At 35.6% G+C, this 19,736-nt stretch overlaps 1 protein-coding gene across 1 annotated transcript in view; it reads right to left on the minus strand.

Annotated features, from left to right (window-relative positions):
• Positions 1–864: 864 nt before the first annotated feature.
• The window catches only part of LOC140755419 (actin depolymerising venom protein gelsolin 1-like), a 29,268-nt gene continuing 10,396 nt past the window's right edge, over positions 865–19,736 (minus strand). The window contains exons 3-16 of the mRNA XM_073090625.1: positions 17,227–17,307; positions 14,408–14,482; positions 13,680–13,872; positions 12,083–12,198; positions 11,399–11,576; positions 10,518–10,618; positions 10,249–10,365; positions 9,011–9,079; positions 8,566–8,628; positions 7,364–7,475; positions 5,625–5,734; positions 5,116–5,226; positions 4,416–4,535; positions 865–997 (exon numbers count right to left, since the gene is read on the minus strand). Of these exons, the coding sequence (XP_072946726.1) occupies positions 953–997; positions 4,416–4,535; positions 5,116–5,226; positions 5,625–5,734; positions 7,364–7,475; positions 8,566–8,628; positions 9,011–9,079; positions 10,249–10,365; positions 10,518–10,618; positions 11,399–11,576; positions 12,083–12,198; positions 13,680–13,872; positions 14,408–14,482; positions 17,227–17,307 (1,491 nt within the window). The 3' untranslated portion in view covers positions 865–952. The remainder of the gene's footprint in view (positions 998–4,415; positions 4,536–5,115; positions 5,227–5,624; positions 5,735–7,363; positions 7,476–8,565; positions 8,629–9,010; positions 9,080–10,248; positions 10,366–10,517; positions 10,619–11,398; positions 11,577–12,082; positions 12,199–13,679; positions 13,873–14,407; positions 14,483–17,226; positions 17,308–19,736) is intronic.

Below are 19,736 nucleotides of genomic sequence, written 5' to 3' on the forward strand. Positions count from 1 at the left end.
TAGTAATTAACAGATGGTTTAAGACGTTATGGCTGCCTCATAACAACAATTTATTCACTGTTGTGTTCTGGTTTAAAGGATTTGGTAAGGGATTTTTTTTCCTAGGCATTCCAGCTTAATCCTCAGGGGTAGCAATTCCAGCGGCTTAAGGGGGGTAGGGGCGGTCCGCCTTAGTCTTGCCCCCCGATCTTGAGTCTCCAAACACAGAAGGTGGTAGAACCCTTTGCGGTTCGACTTCGGCTGCACCACTACCACACCTATTTCTGCCTCATAACAGCAGTGTTAGGCGCTGCTGTGTTCCGGTTTGAAGGGTGTGGTAAGGGAGACATACTTTTCCGAGGCACCAGCCAGTGATGGAGTAAGGTCATCGGAGGCCCGGGGTGGAAAGCTGAATGGAGGCCCCCAGTCTAAAAAGTTTGGATTTTACAAAATTACAAATGTGTCACTTATTCGCCGACAAATACGTATGATTCTGGTGAGTTTCTTAGCTAGTTAATAATTGTGTTTGGGGCCCCCGAGGGCCCGGGACCGCCCCTTCCACCTCCTCCTTAGTGCGCTATGTCTTTAGAATCCTTGTCACGGCTATTGCGAGGAGCGGCGTTGCCGATTTTGGTGGTGCAACAACACTGTTGTATATGTTATTTAACAGATTAACAGATGATATACCGTTTTGGGGGCAAGTAGCGAAAAATTTTGCAGGAAACGTAGATGGGTATAAAAACGGATATAAATCTGTCACCTAAGGGGCATAAAATTAAAATACTTCAACATCAACTGCAAATTATGCCCTAAGGGGCCTAAAATTAAATTTCTTCAAAATCAACTGAAAATTGTATGATCTTAATAAAAATAAAATAACTGTAGTTCTATTGACATTTTATTTAAAAAATATTTATAGGATACTATATTTTTTTACGTAACATGTTTCGTAACATTATTCAAAGACATTTCTTCAGATCAATTCATTGTCTTTAAGCATATCATCCGTTGATTCAACCTGAAAGAAAGAGGTTAATATTTTAAAATGACGTAATCAGGTTGCCGGCGATGCATTGGCGACTCTGGTGTTGCAAATGTTCATTGGCGACGTTGACTGATGTCTATTACGTAACACGTCTGCTTTATCGTTAGGCTCAAATATAAAAAAGTAAAAAAAAGAAAAAAAAAATGTACATAACTAGTCTGGTCAGTGATAACCTAGTAGCCTAAACTCGGTGTCTCGATCAAGAAGTCGGAGGTTCGGTTCCCAGTCATGTGATTTTTCAAATGTGCTTAAGAAGTTATGAGATCTTCCTTCAGTTTACATTTGTCATTACTTCCCAGTATTTGGTCATTTTAAGCGACACTATCGAATGGTGGAATAATGTAGGATGTATGTTTTTTTCAAAATGAACTCCTTCGATTTCCGGCTAGGGGACAGGATTTTTGATGTGAAACATCTATAGCCGCACGTAAAAAAGATTTCTGGCGTGGCGACGATTACCTTTAACTACATAGACAAATGTTCTATAAGGGACAGAGCTATTAGAACAATGTGATAAAAAAAGACAACTAGTGTTTGACCTTGCGTTTCAAGTGTACGCAAACGTAAATATTGACCATGGAATATAGTGACCAATGATTACTTCAGTCAAAACGGGACATCGATTTTTTATGTCAAATACTTTTTACTTGAAAAAATATAGTTAGAAATAATAAAAAACACGCTTTTATGATAAAATTAACTAAAAAGTAGAAAATAATTTTCAATCTAGGAATCATTTAAGGAAAAGTAAATAGTATAATTGTGCAAAAAATGTGGGGCGCTTTATGAAAACTGATAAATGGAGCACCCCATGTTTTTTTCACAATTATAATATTTACTGTTACTTAATTGACAATGGCAACGGTTCATTTCGGAGACAACGGCACGAAGCATCGAAAAAAGGGACTGTCCCGTTAAAAACGGGACGTATGGACGTATATTTCTCATTGATACTCATGCTTGTCAAAGACAATGAAATAATGGAACAGAAGTAAAAAATGTCCAGAACTGTCGATAATAGTTTTAGTACATCGTTTACGTAGAAATGTTATAGTACAGTTTAACTAAATAAATTATTATTATATAAATATATAATTTGATGAAAGAATGTATCTATACAGATGTATCGACTGGTTTAAAATATACGATTTAAAAATTGTTTATATTTATTATCGTATATTAGTAAAGATTACTCACTCCTAACAAGAAAATGTACCCAGTTTTGAGAATTGAAATAGTTGCGTAAAAAAGTTTTGCCACGTCTCCGTGCTAAAATATCCCTAAAATATTTGAAATAATTATTTATCTATTATGTAAATTACGCAGTATTAGTTATTTATTTGTAAATTTTCTCTAAAAATGTTTTTATTTGTCAAGAATTCAAAAAAAACTTACTAATAAGCCGTTTGTGGCTTCATTCAATTTCAAGGCGGCGAAGTATCTTTACTAATTTATGTTTATTATTTTCAGTTTTATTTTACACACGACCATTAATTGCAAAGTTGTGTACATTTTATAAATGTACTAGCTGACCCAGCAAACATTGTGTTGCCATATAAATAAAAAAAATGTTAAGGGTGAACAACCCTTATCACTTAAGAGATATGAAAAATAGATAGATAGTAGCCAATTCTCAGACTTACTGAATATGCATATAAATTTTGATGAAAATCAGTAAGAGCGTTTTGCAGGAGTACAGTAACTAACATCGTGACATGCGAATTTTATATAATCTTACCGTGGTCTTTTTGAGGATTAATTTCTGGCTATACAAAGATTGTTTATTAAATTATGTTTAGGTTAATTTATTCAATTAAAGAAATTTTAAAATACCGTATACTATCCTATATAAATTTTATGGTAATATTTTTTATTATTTACCACAGATATCGAAGAAAATTTAGAGATTAGGATACAGAATTTCCCATATATCGATTTTATTTTATTAAAATAAACTATAAAAAGTTATATTTTGACTAAAACACACTAATATAAAAATTAAGCAGTGGGATCTTAAACTATAACATACACGTATGAACATCGTGAGCTTCAATTAAATTTCACTTCTGTTCTGTTGATTTTGATTTTGATTTTTTCATTGATCTATGACAGTTCAATTCAATCAATGAAAGTTTTTGTCAATGAAAGTGAAAAAGACGTAAAATGCATGGTCATGCATTTTGCGTCTTTATCACTTTCATTGACAAAAACATACTTTGTCTCTTTCTGGTTACTCATGTAATCATGGCGGATCGAACACGAAAAATAAACAAAATTTAATAATTTCTCTTCATTTACGTGTGATAGGTGATTCCATGAATCTTGTTTCTTTTTCGAGCATAATTTTTGCATTTATGCATTGCACAAGAAGGCATTTTGAGGCTTAAAATTCAAAATAATGACGTTTAACGTGTTCAGTGACATTCGTGTGTATTACTACGCCGCGCGAGAGCGACTGGAGTCGTTTTAACTCGTTTTACACCACTTGACGTATTTTGTATGTTTTAAGTATTGCCCGCTTATTTTTCTGATAATAAAATATCTGACCGTGATAATTTAGAGAGTGAAAGTGATCAGCCTTCTGCAAAGAAAGCAAAATCACACTATGACACACCATCAAGTCATCAGTAAGTTAATTATTTTTTTATAATTAAAGTATGCATTTATCTGTGCATTAAGCACGCGTATATTTGGTGTGTTTTGAGCGCCAGCAAATGTAAAATCTACTATCTTGGTAGATTAAAATTCACATAAAAATCATTGCATACAATGTTTTTAAATTATTAATTAATTTTAATGTCATTCTTCTCAGAGAATAAATTTATTAAGACTGACAGAATTGTATTTCAAAATCAGCTGATGGCGTGCAGCGCACGAAAGTTTTTTCTTATTTGTTATAAATATGAACATTAAAAAATTAATATGTTTTTTTCTGCATATTACCTACTTTTACAAAATAATGTCGATGTTTCACATCTGCCAGGCGTCCCGTGACGGCTCACATTTTTTTGTTTAAAGTAGTAATGCATTTTTTTTTAAACAAAAATCGTCCCCGTAACGCTTTTTAGGTTTATTCGGGTCAGGTCACCCTATATAAACCTTTTCCTACTAGTGGAAAATAGTGGTAGACATAAAAAGGGGTGCCAATGATTAGATTTTACGACCCGCGCGGTGGTTATCATACCGATCTGACACGCAGTGGATTCCGGGTTCGATCCTCGGCCAGACAGATATCTAAACGATGAATTATGATTACGGTTCTGGGTCTGGGTGTTTGTGTATTTGTCTTTGTGTGTGTCCATGGCACCCACGATATAGAAAAAGTAGTGTGATCTAGAGATCAGAAAATTTTAAAAATTACCTTAATAATTTTTAACTTAATAATACTTACTGGAGATATACTGTCATCCCATTGGGGAAATAGGGATTTGAATTGTTTGGGCTCAAATCCTTGTTTTAAGCCAAGTACAGGCAATTTTTGTGAATGTTTTCCGAAATTTCCTTTGTAAGCCTGAAAATTCATATAATTTTAGTTTCATCGGTTCAATGGGGCGCTGACATTAAACTTGTTTCGTTAATTTGACAGAAGATGGAGCTGTTTGTCTGTCTAATCATATTTCTTTTATGTAGCTGTGTCTCTAATCATATTTCTTTTGGATACTAGTGGATCCTGGCAAACGTTCTGCCATAAAAAACTAATCTCGTCAACAGCGCCTATCAGGTTTCAAAGTCATATCTTTACTGTTGGAATCAACCATACAAACACAATTTTTATATTATAGGAATAGCAGGCGAGCATGCAGTCCACCTGGTGGTAACTGGCTACTAACCATGGACGACTGTGATCAACCCCAGATAAGATTATATTTTTACCTGAGGTCACATCTGTAGTCCACTCCAAAAAAGATTTGATTTCTCTGAAGTCGGCCACAGATGCGCCGCTAACCTTGAGGACTATGCTGGAATACTAACACTGCTGTTATTGGGCAGTATTATCACACTTGCTGTCTGGCGGTGGCGCGGCCGAAGTCAAAACTACAAAGGGTTTTTCCACCTTCTATAAAATATTTAAGATAAAATAAGATACTCACATCTCCAATAATGAAAAGAGATTTGTACAAATCATTTGGTACTATCTTTCCGAACCAGATGTAGATGTATGCGCCATCTTCCAGTAAGAATACCTCATTTTTAGTTAGTTGCTGTAAAAAAAAAAACATTTTATTTTACTTTGAAATATTTACCAGGGCGTAAAATGTATATTTTGCCAGGGGCACAAAATTATTTTTTTACACAGAGGGTACAAAATTCATTTCCTATCAGGAGACAGAATTCATACTTTACCAGGGGCACAAAATTAATTTCTTATCAGGAGCACAGAATTTATATTTTACCAGGAGCACAAAAATCGTACCCCATGAGTTTTAAATCAATGACCAAGGGAAAAAATATACTTATCAGGGGCATAAAATTAATATCTTGACAGACAAAAATATATACCATCACATATATTTGTAGCGGATTGTTGCGTAGTAGTTTTAATCTAACTAATTTAACTTACTAGATTACCTAACTTCGATACTAAATAAAAAGAACTTACCGTCTGTTTCAAATCCATTTTTTCAAAATGATATTTGACATCAGTTATCTGCACAACTTTATACATCTTCGTGTGGGTTTCTTCTGATGAACTTTCGCTAGAAGACGAGGCTAGAAATATAGAAATAAAAAATTATTAAAACATATTTTTTTTTAATATAAGAGTAGCAGACGAGCACGAAGTCCATCTGATGGTAAGTGGCTACTGCCGCCCATGGACATCTGTAATCAACCCCACATAAGAGGAATCTACCTCAGAGGTTGCTTATTCGACGCTACCGCTGAGGACTAAGCTGGAATGCCTCGGATAAGTATGTCTCCCTTACCACACCCTTCAAACCAGAACACAGCAGCGCTTAACACTGCTGTTATATCAGAAATAGGTGTGGCGGTGGTGCCGCCGGAGTTGAACCACAGAGGGTTCTTAATCAATTTCTATCCTTTCACTTTTAAATGTTATTAAAAATAAATATATATTTATTTGCATTCTTCATGACTTTATAGAGCTTTGTAAAAGTATGAAGAAAAGTTTATTCAAGTTCTCCATTAATATTTACTTAATAATAAGTAAATATTTGAAATATATTAAATATTTGCTGATTTATTTGTTATGTTAAAGCTACAATGTATTTTAATGATATAGATTATAAATAAATAATAGGAATATATAGTAACATTTAAATAAAACAAGTTTAGAGTACGGATCAGTAACTTCAAAACAGTATGAATATTTATCTACGCAGGATACTGTTCCCATATTAAACTTATTGATATTTTCCACATGAGTGAGTCAATCCAATTTCATGCAACATTTACTTGTCATTATGAGAGGATTTCATACCATGCCATGCCTAGCAGTGAGACAGAAATCGGTTGATGATATATTTCATGCTTAAGATAATTTGTACATACTATTTTTTATATGTGTTTTTTTGTTTTTTTTCTTGTATCTGTATGGTGTGTGCATAAATAATAAATAAATAAATAAAACAAGATTCATAATTTCAATATTCTTTATTACATTAAAAATAAAATGTTAATTTTATGCTGCTGATAACAAAATCCCTATATTTCTATGTTTCATTAATGATTTGTATTTTATTCATATTCTCCACATTTTTATTAAAATTTATTGAATTTATTTCAGTCTTTTATTGCATGCATGCAGTTATACGAGTAGGTGTGTTTCAACCAAGTCTCATATCAAGTATCACATATTCCCGATGTTTGTGACTTATTGCAAATGTATTAAAATGTGTATAAAATCCATGCAGTAATGACAACCCAAAGCGAAGTAAGTAACAATTATGCATTGTTAAACTTTTATTCATACTTAAATAAGTTACACGATAGTAGAAAAAATACGTTTTTGTACATATTTATTGTTGTTAAGTTAAATATAAATATATAAAATAAAAAAGAGTAATATGAGTATTCAGTATTTGGTGTGACAATAAAAACAATCTTTATTCATATTCTCCACTAAAGTAAATTATTTATGCGCTTCCTCCATGCATTATAATTCACATTCAATTAGCGGTAATCCCACATTTATTGTGTATTTTGCTTAATTCATTCATATTGTCAGTAATGCACCAATTTATTCGGCTTCTACATGCACTATATTTAATTATAATTCACAGTCCATTTGCAGTGATTCCATTTAATTTGCTTAATTTATTTATATTCTCCACGATGCATTTATTCGCCTTCTCCATGCACTATATTTAATTTACAGACCACTAGCAGATCTGACTAAACGGTTGTGGGACATGCCAACGTCCCTCCAAGTACTGAAGTATTGTTTGAAGACCGCTGGTTCTGTGCCCTGAGGAATACGTGCGATGTGGACCTGGAGTATAAAATATTTATTGAATAAATGGAGAATAATTGTTACAATGTAATACCGTTATGTATTTGTAGGGTGTGCTAAGCAAAACCATAAATAAAATTTTATTCTTACAATTTTTTTTTTATTTCAGTCCAGAGTTCAATCCAAGGGCACAAATAACTAAACGATCATAATTTTTATTTATGTTCTAGATTTGGGTGTTTGTGTTTTCGTCTATGTTTGTTCATAGCAAACACGACTCAGGGAAAATATAAGGAATTGAGGGTAGAAAGTGTTATTTACTTAGGTTGGCTAATTACAGGTACCTTCCCCTACACTCCTGACCTCTTCTATTCGTAAGAAGAGTCTTGTGCCCAGAAGCAATTCCTAAAAAAGGTTAATTCCAATCCTATCCTAAATAATATAAATGCGTATGTGAGTTTGTTTGTATATTTGTATACACTTTAACTCCTTATCTACGTAATCCATTTGCATAAAAATGTATACACGTTGTCAGGATTTCAAATAAAGACAAAGGGTACATTTTAAGCCGAAAAAAGTACAAGCTAGTATAGTCCGATTCATAATTAGGTGTCCAAAATGTAAACAAAGGTGTTGACCTATCAAGAAAATATGTGTCAAATGGCAGTTTCTTATTTTTGACAACATTAAATTAATACATCGGTAATAAAATAATAATCTAAATAAATTAAAATCAATTCACATTTTCCAATATTTATATTAACTCAATTTCATTTCATACATTAATAATAATAAAAAACAGGATTTATGAGAGAAAATTAAATTGTGTCACACAATCGGCATCCAACACATTTTTTGTGCCGCCATTTTTAAGTTTCGTAGTTGATATTATTCATTTTTGTGATCGTGATCGAACTCGAATTTTTTCTAGTTTTCTTAGCGCGTCTTTTTTAATTGAGTGCAGTTATTAAGTTTTTGTTTTATGTTGAATTTTGTTAAATTTTTCGTTTCTTGTTAATTTGTTAAGGTTTGCAATACCTGTAATCGAATTTTGACAATGACATTTCTTTGTTTACATTTTGGACACCTAATTATGAATCAGACTATAGAAAATAATCTAGATACTAACCCATGATGGATACTTCTTAGCACTCAAGTACTGCTGTGCTTTCGACATGGCTTCGGATTTCTCCTGGAAATATCAAAAATTGTAACATTAGCATTCAGGTTAGGATTAAAATATATCACAAAAGTAACGTTAGAACTCAGGTTAAGGTAATATTATTGTTTATGTAATGGTCATGACGAGATTGGATTTAAAACAAAATTAGTCATATTCAAAATAAAATATGACAAAGGGCATCTCCTAATAGCTCCTAGCGTTTGGAGAGCACTTCTTCCTCTCTTCCTCCCTCCTTCGGTAGTTTTAGTTTGGAACTTGTATATATGCAGGAAGTTTAAAAAACTGCGATATCGTGATTCAGGACCATGAGGCGCCATCTGTTGCCGAGTAGCGGGAAACTCGTGTGTAAATAACTAGAATTATAGATTTATTTTGCTAATTTATAACTTACCCTCTTCGAAGCCTGTTTCCCAACCCACACGTAAATGCTCCCGCTTACAGTGTCCAGAATGTAGCATTCCTGAAAAAATATGAAAAATAATATGAACAATATTCGCCATACTATTAGCACTATGTACTATTCTCTTGGATGTAGGCGATGACGAAGTAAAACCGGTTCTAGAAGAGATTTATGTATCGCAGGAACTTCTTAGGTTAGCAGATGAATTTAAAAATTTAAATTTAAAGAAATATATGTAATTAAAATATTATACTTGTGTCACAACTTTTATATCTACTTTTATAGTTAGTCTATGTTGTCAAGACTATTATTCAAACTTATATTTATTTTATTTATTTATTAAAGATTCATCAACGTAGTATACACTTATATAAAGTATATTGCAAAAGTTAGATAAATAAGTCGTGTACCCACAATTATAGGTGAACACGGCATTTACAGAATTGACGCTCTAATTAATTAAAATATAATGAAATTAAGATAACAATTTACATTAAATATAAGATAAGAATATATTATACAATTTTATACAATTGATAAGAATTTAGATAAATTAAATATATTGAAATTAAAATTAAATCTAAATTTAATACATTGAAATTAGAATAATGTCAGTAGTAAAAATTGGACTAAGAATAAAATTTTTCGGCGAAAATGGAAGAGATCTCCCAATCTGTAATTTTGCCGCCCCAAAAGTGCCGCCTGGGGCAAATTAAATATCAAGGCCCTCCTTATATCAAATACACGTTATGTATTCCAAAAAAGCTGAATTTGGTCCTCCCAAAACATGAAAGTACTAGGCAGTGATAGCCTAGTGGTTAAGAAACTCCGCCTCTCGATCGAGGGATCCGAGGTTCAAATCCCAGGCACGCACCTCTGATTTTCCGAAATTATGTAATAGAAATTAATTATCACTTCCTAAAAACGGCGAAGGAAAACATCGTAACAAAACCTGTATACGTGAGAGATTTAGAAAAAAATTCTAAGGTATGTGAAGTCTACCAATACGCACTTGTCCAACGCGGTGGACTATGGCGTAATCCTTCTCATTCTGAGAGGAGACCCGTGCCCAGCAGTAGGACAGTAGTGGATTGATGACGAAAACGTGAGCGGCACGTTGTATTCGTCTACCAATTTGTCTCTGGCTCGTAATACCTTTGCTGTTCTCAAAGGTACGTAAAGTCTATCTTGGTCATATGAGCGACTATATAATAATAATGTCTTCTTACCTGGGGTTTCAATTGCTCCTGTCTGAATGGTTTCGTCAGCGCTGTGACCTTCAACGACCCAGAGCTATCGGAGATCTCAGATAAGGTCACATCTTGCTCCTCTTTTCTTTCGAAGGTCTGAAAAAATAAAACAGATATATTTCTAGATACTTCACAGAACTATTTAATTTTATTGCCGTTTTTAGTTTACTTTAGTTTAGGGTTCCGTTTTTACCCTTTGGGTACGGCACCCTAAAAATCAATAGTACAAGAGTATGGAACTGGCTTACCTGGTCATCACCACCAGCACTATCTTCTGGTACAAGATCCTTGCTACCTGATCCCAAAGCCGTGAAGAACTTCTGGATATCCACTTCACTCGAGTATTGGTCTGTAATATTAAATTTGCAGTTTCAGAGAAGGGCCCATCCATATATTACGTCACACGTTTACGCACACACACACACACACGCACACAAACACACAGTCACAGTTTCGTCACAGTTGGTCATGTTGTGAGATTCCCGTATCTAGTGTGATGTCACATATTTTGCAATTTATATTATAAATTATAATAACAGTTCCCATATAAGTTTTATTTCCATTTCAATTATCTATACATATAGTAAAGTGAATTGTTATGAATGTGACGTCACGAAATGTAGGAATCCTCACCACCCCTTGTAACACAATGTCATACTTCGATCCCCTTAATTTCCCTTAACATGTAATTTATGTATGAAACTGAATTACTGGCTAAGGAAATATTGATAATTTTTAACAAAAGACCACTTTGTGGCTCGACTTCGGAGGCACCACCGCCTCTATTTCTGTCTAATAACAAGTGTCAAGTGCTGTGTTCTGGTTTGAAGGGTGTGGAGACAGTAACCCATGGCGATCCAACTTAGTCCTTACGGGTAGCAATGCATCTGTTGCCGACCTCACGTAGTACTCTAATACTATCTGGGGTGGATTACAGATGTCCATGCATGGCAGTAGCCACTTACTGTATGGTGGACTGTGGTGTGCATATTGTGCATGTACAGCAGAACAGAACACTGCTGTTATTAAATAGAAATAGGTGTGGTGGTGGTGCCTCCGGAGTCGAATCACAAAAGGTTCTTCAAAGATTATCTAGCAGGTAATCTCCCTTAACTAAAGATAAACTCACCAATAATTTCAACTTTTCCTCTTCCATTATGATCCTGATCTCTTATCTGGTTCGCCATGGAGATGGCTTTCAACTTCTCCACATTCTTCGCTCTGTCACCCACGTAGACCAAAATATCCTGATTCACGTCTAGAATGAAGCAGTCGCCTTTGTTCATGGACGAGATGAGAGGATCCACCTGTAAGTATGAAAAAGATTTGGTTGAGGGAACTCCTCGGAGTTTGAGAGCTATGGAGTCGTTGCTGTTGTTTTCTGGTTTAGTTGGTGTAATAGGTGTTGTTAGACTGTGACATTGAGGTTACGCATAATTATGTGGTAGCAAATACAAAAAAATCTGTTTGTCGCAAAACCATCTGAGGATCCAAGTAGTGGTCACTATACCCTTTTGACACCCAGGGGTATGGAGTTCGATACCCGGCGAGGCAGATGTCTGATTATAGATTACAGATTGCCTTGGCCTGGGTATTTGTATATTCCACTTTATCTGTTCTCGTGGCTTATCCTATGACTTGAAAAGCACTGTTTGCGCTGTGAGGTCCAAAAACAAAGCATTTAGTCATTTTATATTATGAACAACTTCATTTCAACTGATTGAGCTCATCGAATAACCATCATGATCTACCAAGCCACCAAACTGACCATTAGTTTAAAATTCCAGCACTTCTGGATGTTTGGGTACATTACCTGTCGCACGCGTATGTTCTTCTTGCCTTTCACCTGGAAGAGCCGTTTCTCCGCCCCAGGGTTGGTGGTCACGTGGTTGAAGCCTGACGCCACGCCGCCGTCCAGGTATCTCACCCCTGGAATCATTTCGTCATCAACAACACATTGCAATGGACTTGCAAAATATAGTATGAGCGTCCTCCTGAGGTATTCCCGGAGCGCTATGACACGGGCAAAAAAGGCACAAAAAGAGCTCTCCTTCAAAGATTGGCGACTCCTCTGGTGTTGCAAGTCCATAGGCGACGTTAACTACTTTCCATCTGCTAGCACGTCAGCTTTATAGTTAGGCTCAAGTATTAAAAAAATGTTTCACTTAGGCACTGACCTCTCGAATTTAAAAGGTTTTATATAGTAAAAGGTGGCGCAAAATAAATCATCCAATTTTGTTGTAGAATAACTTTTGTATTAAATAGAAATTAATTATCACTTGCTTAAACGGTGAAGGAAAACATCGTGAGGAAACCTGCATACCTGAGAGATTTATACAAAATCTTAAAGGTATGTGAAGTCTACCAATACGCACTTGGCCAGCGCGGTGGACTATGGCCTAATCCTTCTCATTCTGAGAGGAGACCCGTGCCCAGCAGTGGGACAGTAATGGGTTGATGATGATGATTAAATAAAAAAAAAGTGATTTTGCGTAAGAAAATAAACAAAAAAATACAGGTTTAAGTAACCTGTATTTTTTTGTTTATTTATTTATTTATTGAAAAGTCGCACCAACAAGGTGAACACTGATCCATACAAATTATTTTGATAAAACATTGAGAGATTTTTTAAGTGCCACCTCAATTACAGGTGTGAACAGCTTGAGCAACTACATACTAAACAATATTTTATATTATAAAATGCTATTAGGAAAAAAATGTAAAAAAATAACAATATTCAAAAAGCTATACATTAATGATAACATAACTCACAACATGATTACAAATTAAATAACATCAACATTGAGAATACAGGTTAAGATGTGACATTTTTAATTTAAATAAAGTAATTATAGTTTATTTGAAAATATGACACTATTCAAGTGTAAGCCACCAGTGTTGACACACATTTGCGCCGTTTTATCATATTTTCCAATCTTTCCTTAAGATTTCCGCCGATAACACTTCGCATTCCAGAATTCAGAATCCATAATATATAGGTGGGACTCCAGAATATATAAGTGGGGAAGTTTTACGAGTGTAAAGTTATTTATGTGTCATCATCATCAACCCATTATTGTCCCACTGCTGGGCACGGGTCTCCTGAGATTGAGAAGGATTAGGCCATAGTCCACCGCGCTGGCCAAGTGCGTATTGGTAGATTTCACATACCTTTGAGATTTATTTTAAATCTCTCTGGTATGCAGGTTTCCTCACGATGTTTTCCGTCACCGTTAGCAAGTGATAATTAATTTCTAATACGCACATAACTTTGAAAAATCAGAGTGCGTGCCTGGGATTTGAACCTCGGACCTCGATCGAGAGGCCGAGTTTCTTAACTAGGCTATCACTGCTTATGTGTAAAGATCGGAAATCTCAAAAGTGCGTTATAAAAGTTTGCTTGATCATACCTCGTGGAAAGTATCCAGAAAACTGTGGGCTCTCGTAACCCATGGTTTCCCTGTGCTGTACCGCTTTCCCGTCGAATTTGTCATCCAAACCCACCGTCAAGATGGCTGCCGCTCCAGCCTCATCTTGGGAAGTTTCGCTTCCAATCCAGTAGTGAATGTCCCAGGATAGATTATTGCGCTTGTCTGCTGTTGTCTGTGGATAACAATGTTTTTATAACATATGTTTTTATAAAATATGAATTACGTATGATAGGAAATCGTTATTGTATGGACATCTGTCATTAACATGAGAAGAGACTAGACAACAAAACAAGTATACATGCATTTGATGGCGTACGGACCTCTATAATTAATCCCAGATATGATTACATTTCTATCTCAGATTGGCCAAAGATGCATTGCTAACTAAGGACTAAGTTGAAACGCCTCGGCCAAGTGTCTCCCTTACCACACTTCAAACCAGAACACAGCAGCGCTACACTGCTGTTATAACAGAAATAGGTGTGACGGTGATGCCGGACGAACAAAGGATTGTACCACCTTCAACGGGAACATTGATAGGGGCATCTGTAACCAACACCATATACGTTCTAGCGAAGCCGACCTCATATGAGCCACGTATGGACTAAGATGATCATAAGATGGACATATGTAAGTCACTCGGTATCCACCTTATACCGAACCGATAGAAAGAACAAAAGAAACATAAAAATGAATAATGAACTTACCTTAAGAATTATGTAAGAGTCGCCTTTGTAAAACTTTCCAAAGTCATTTTGCGCCACTGCAACAGGGTTGAAGTTCTGAAAAGACACATAAGTTAATAACTAACTAAATAACTAAGTTAGACAGTTAGACTTTTAGACAATTCACAAAATCTTTCAGAGCGGGCTCGTCTTTTAGCAGTCTCTGAAAAAGAGTCAGGTTTTTGGCTGCAGGCTTTACCATCATACAATTTAGAATTCACGTTTTTTGATAATATATCATTTTCAATTTGTGTCTGCCTGCGTTTAGGTATGAAAACAAATGAGCCACATCGCTGTCTTTGTGGTGAAAATGTCAGCCAGTTTGGCCACCACGGACTGTCTTGCCGCCTTAGTGCTGGTCGCTTGTCGCGTCATGCGTGTGTCAACGATATCATCCGAAGGGCCCTTGTTACCATCAACGTGCCGGCTTGCCTTGAGCCGAATGGTATTGCACGTGATGATGGCAAGCGGCCCGACGGTATGACTCTCGTTCCCTGGAAACACGGGAAGTCACTTGTATGGGATGCGACTTGCGTGGATACGCTGGCTCCATCCCATATTTCAGTGACCTCGACGCATGCAGGAGGTGCGGCAGAGGCGGCTGAATCTGTGAAGCGGCGCAAATATGCAGCCTTGGGGGATGGCTACATATTTGTGCCGTTTGCGGTAGAGACTCTGGGTCCGTGGGGGCCAGAAGCACGACGGTTCTTCAAAGAAATGTCGTCGCGTCTGGTTGACGTTTCTGGAGACGCAAGAGCTGGTGCGTACTTTGGCCAAAGAATAAGTTTGGCCATACAACGCGGCAACGCAGCCAGCATTCTTGGGACTCTACCGGGAGGCAGTGATTTGGACTCATTATTTTATATTTAATTATTTAAGTTTTAATATTTCTTTTTTTGTTTAAATTATATTTTTTGTGTATATTGTATATAGATTTTAAGTTTGTAAATAGATAGATATATTATATATAATTATGTTACTTAATTAAAATGAATAATAAATAAATAATTTACACCTAACTAAGTTACTAAATAACTAACTAAATAGTTTAGTAAGTATCTAGTAAGTTACAAGGTAGTAAGTAAATAGATTTGGCTAAGTCAGTAACTAACTAAAAAAGAAGTTACTAAGTAACTAACTAATTAGTTTAGTAAGTATTTAGTTAGTTACTAAGTAGTGAGTAAATAGTTAAGTAATAAGCATTTAAGTGTCTGCGATTGCCAAATGAAGACTTAAATTCTCGAGTAAGTGAGAAGTAAATTCTAATGTTTAAAAATTATAATGTTTTAATGTTTTATAGACATAATTAAAATTAAAATTTAATTTAATTTATCCAAGCTAATTCCATTGAACTCGACTTATTAATTATTCATAGCTTTAGACATTTTTTTTTGTATTAAATGTAATATTTCAAAAATGTGTAACTTATATTATAATGCATGATGTGATTGTCCGTAATAGTAAGAACAGTTGTAATGTATCCTTTGAGCAGAGCCGGATTAACCTTAAGGCAGAGTAGGCAACTGCCTAGGGGCCCAGGATCGACAGGGGCCCACTGCAGACTCCGTACTAACACGCAGCCAACCCGCGTTGAGCACGCATAGAGCCTGCGTATGTCTGAACCCGCCCTTAGAACGTCATCCATGCCTATATCGGGAATTGTATTCAGGAATGTGGGTAGAAGGCAAAAAAAAACATTTTTAGTCGGTCAGAGTAGGTAAAGAAAAGGGCCCGAAAATTGTATTGCCTACAGGCCCATACAGGGTTAATCCAGCTCTGCCTTTGAGCGTATTTAAATTTGATTTAGTTTAACACGAGAATTTTATACATAATATTAAGATGTTATTACGACGATAATTTCATATTATGACGCACAAAACGTTTAAACTAACATTACACATGACTTTACTGTAAATCTGTTTCTTATCAATTTTATTTGAAACCTTGACACTGTCTGACATCGTACTTATTATTGATTATTATATTTGTTATATTGTGATCAGTGATACAATTCATTAGGAATTAAAATTACGATCATTTTTTTTATTCTTACATATTTTATAATATATCTAGGTCTGCTGTATAATAAATGATAAATAATTTTCATTTCGAGAATTAAAAAGACATATTTCTACACTCGCAGCCCCACACTAGGATTCCCTGTATCATGGGTGCTGTGGAAACACACAGACAAATACACAAACACCCAGACCCAGAAACAGATATCAAACAAACAAATCTGTCTGGCCAGGGATCGAACCCGGGTCCCTCTGCGCGTCAGACCGGTATGGTGACCACTCCGCCACGCGGGTCGTCAAATATTTTCACATCAAATTATTTATCAACAAAAAGTTTAAAATAGGTGGCAAATCATTGCAACAATGACTTTCGAGTAGTTACCATAAATTCCGCTAGATAGCAGTAGTGTCGCAGTCGGATTGCGAGAGTTGAAAGTATAGATTAATATTATGTTGAAGGTAACACGCATGATTTAAAAGCATTTTTCTCAAGAATAAATAACACAATTTCATTATAATTTGAAAGTATGAATTATGTAAGCCATTTTAACAATGGTAACTTCTCGCTACTTGACACTAGATGGCGCTATTCTCTATCCTATTATTGTAAATCTTAATATCTAATTTTAAAAGTATAAAAGTAAAACTATGCCTAGTAGCAAGTCTTGTCAATCAAGTTTTGTCAATAAATCACGGATTAACATAGTCCATCCATAATAAAATTATTCTGTTTTATTTCAACTAACTTTTCCTAATTATACATATTTTTTTTATTATTTTTACCTCAATCCTCCAAATTTCGACGCCAGCTTGTCTGCCAGCATTGGAGAACGCGGGATGCACTCTTGCTTTCTCTCTTGCATCCTGTAATTAGAAGTAAAATTAATTAGAAAACAAAGTAAAATGTAAGAACTTTTGCTACTCGATAAGAGATGGCGCCACACTTTGTATATATCATTTGTAGACATTTTTTGTTTATTATTTTGTACACTAACTTGTATGTCGCTGTGTGAAACGCTGCTAGCACAGATAACATAAGTTGTGAAGTAACAATATGTAAGTATATATCTTATACATAAAGTTCTCGAGTCACAATGTTAGTTATCGTAATCCTCCGAAACGGCTTTACCGATTTTCACCAAATTTTATACGCATATTCAGTAGGTCTGAGAATCGGCTACTATCTATTTTTCATACCCCTTAGTGATAAGGGTTGTTCACCCTTACCATTTTTTTATTTATATGGCAACACAACGTTTGCCGGTTCAGCTAGTACACAGTATAATTATAACCATAATGTTTGCTATTGAAGGTGCTTTGAAGGTGAAATTTTTCGTACTTCGTCTCTGGCGGCACTGTCACACCTATTTTTGTTATAACAGCAGTTTTAAGCTGCCATTTTTTGTTTGAAGGGTAAGACAGACACTTATATACAAGGTATTCGAACTAAATCCTTAGTGACAGCACCAAATAACCTACCTTAGATAGATATCCTATCTGGGGTTGATTGCAGATTTATAAATCTTAACCATCAGTACTTATAGTATGAAGTTTGACGTTTTTACAAAAATGACTGTTTTGGTATTTGTTTACGTATTTGCCCATACATTTCCAATCAGCGCCCCTAGCGGACTGTATCAGAACTGATTGGAAATGTATGGGAAATACGTAAACAAATATAAAAACAGTCATTTTTGTAAACACGTAAAAAATCATACTAAGGGTACTTATGGTTTAGATTTATAAATCTGTAATCAATCCCAGATAGGATTGCAGTTCTACCAAAAGTTGTTTCTTTTTATAATATAGGAGTAGCAGACGAGCATGCAGTCCACCTGATGGTAAGTGGCTACTACCGCCCATGGACATCTGTAATCAACCCCAGATAGGATAAAATATTCCTACCTGAGGTCGGTCACAGATGCGCCGCTACCCCTGAGGACTTAGCTGGAACGCCTCAGAAAAATCTCTCCCTTACCACACCCTTCAAACCAGAGCACAGCAGCGCCTAACACTGCTGTTATAACAGAAATAGGTGTGGCGGTGGTGCCGCCGGAGTCGAACCACAAAGGGTTCTACCACCTTTAATTCGCAGGTTATTCACAGGTGGACATTCTCTTTTTCTACTTCATAAAAAATCTATTACTCCCAGTGTAAACAAAAGATTACACAACACAATCAAACATGATTCACACACTTAGATCATCAACACATAAACAGAATAGGCAATTTTTTCCTCTTATAATCATGTTAATTGGCTAGACCTACCTTGTTTGCTAATAATTTTAAACACGTGTATATACATTTTTTTATAATATAGGAGTAGCAGACGAGCATGCAGTCCACCTGATGGTAAGCTACTGTCGTATGGACATCTGTAATCAACCCCAGATAGAATTTGATATTCCTACCTGAGGTCAGCCACAAATGCGCCGCTACCCCTGAGGACTAAGCTGGAACGTCTCGGAAAAGTATGTTTCCCTTACTACACCCTCCAAATCAGAATACAGCAGTTCCCAACACTGCTATTATAAGGTAGACATAGGTGTGGCGGTGGTGCCGCCGGAGTCGAACCACAAAGGGTTTTAAATATATGAAATATATAAAACATCTGTTAATAAAGCAGTAAAACTTTGATTCCTTCTAGTATAGAAGGTGGTAGAACTCTCTGTGGTTCGACTCCGGCGGCACCACCACACCTGTTCCTGTTATACCAGCAGTGTAGCGCTGCTGTGTTCTGGTTTGAAGTGTGATAAGGAAGACATACTTATAGGAAACGTTCCAACTTACTTCTCAGCACTAGTAGCGCATCTGTAGCCTCAGGCAGGAATCTAATCTGGGAATTTAATCTGGGGTTGATTACAGATATCCCTGGGCGCCAATTGGCCACTGTAGCCAATGTCACCCATAGACATCAGTAATCAATCTTAGATTGCATTCGAGTCCTACCTGAGATTGACCACAGATGCTTTGTTACGTTAACACCTCACATAAACTGTTTTATCTACACTAATTCGATTAAATATTCAATTTGTTGACTACAGATGTCCGGCAAATCAAATTAAATCAAAATCATTCTTTTTTATTCAAAATAGGTTCTACATAGCATTTTTTTTGTTGTGAATGCATGTACCACCCCATCACAAGGTGTTTCGTTATCGACAAGAAGCGGCGAAGAAACTCCATAACACATCTTTTAAAAACTAATGTTATTTACAATGGCAAACTTAACCTAATGATACATGTGGAGCTGGAGCTACTTCAGACCACACCGTTTTGTCAGTCAAATAATC

Source organism: Epargyreus clarus, unplaced genomic scaffold, assembly GCF_041222505.1.
Source record: "Epargyreus clarus isolate Ecla_fem2 unplaced genomic scaffold, WU_Ecla_fem_2.2 ptg000033l, whole genome shotgun sequence".
Classification (NCBI taxonomy): domain Eukaryota; kingdom Metazoa; phylum Arthropoda; class Insecta; order Lepidoptera; family Hesperiidae; genus Epargyreus; species Epargyreus clarus.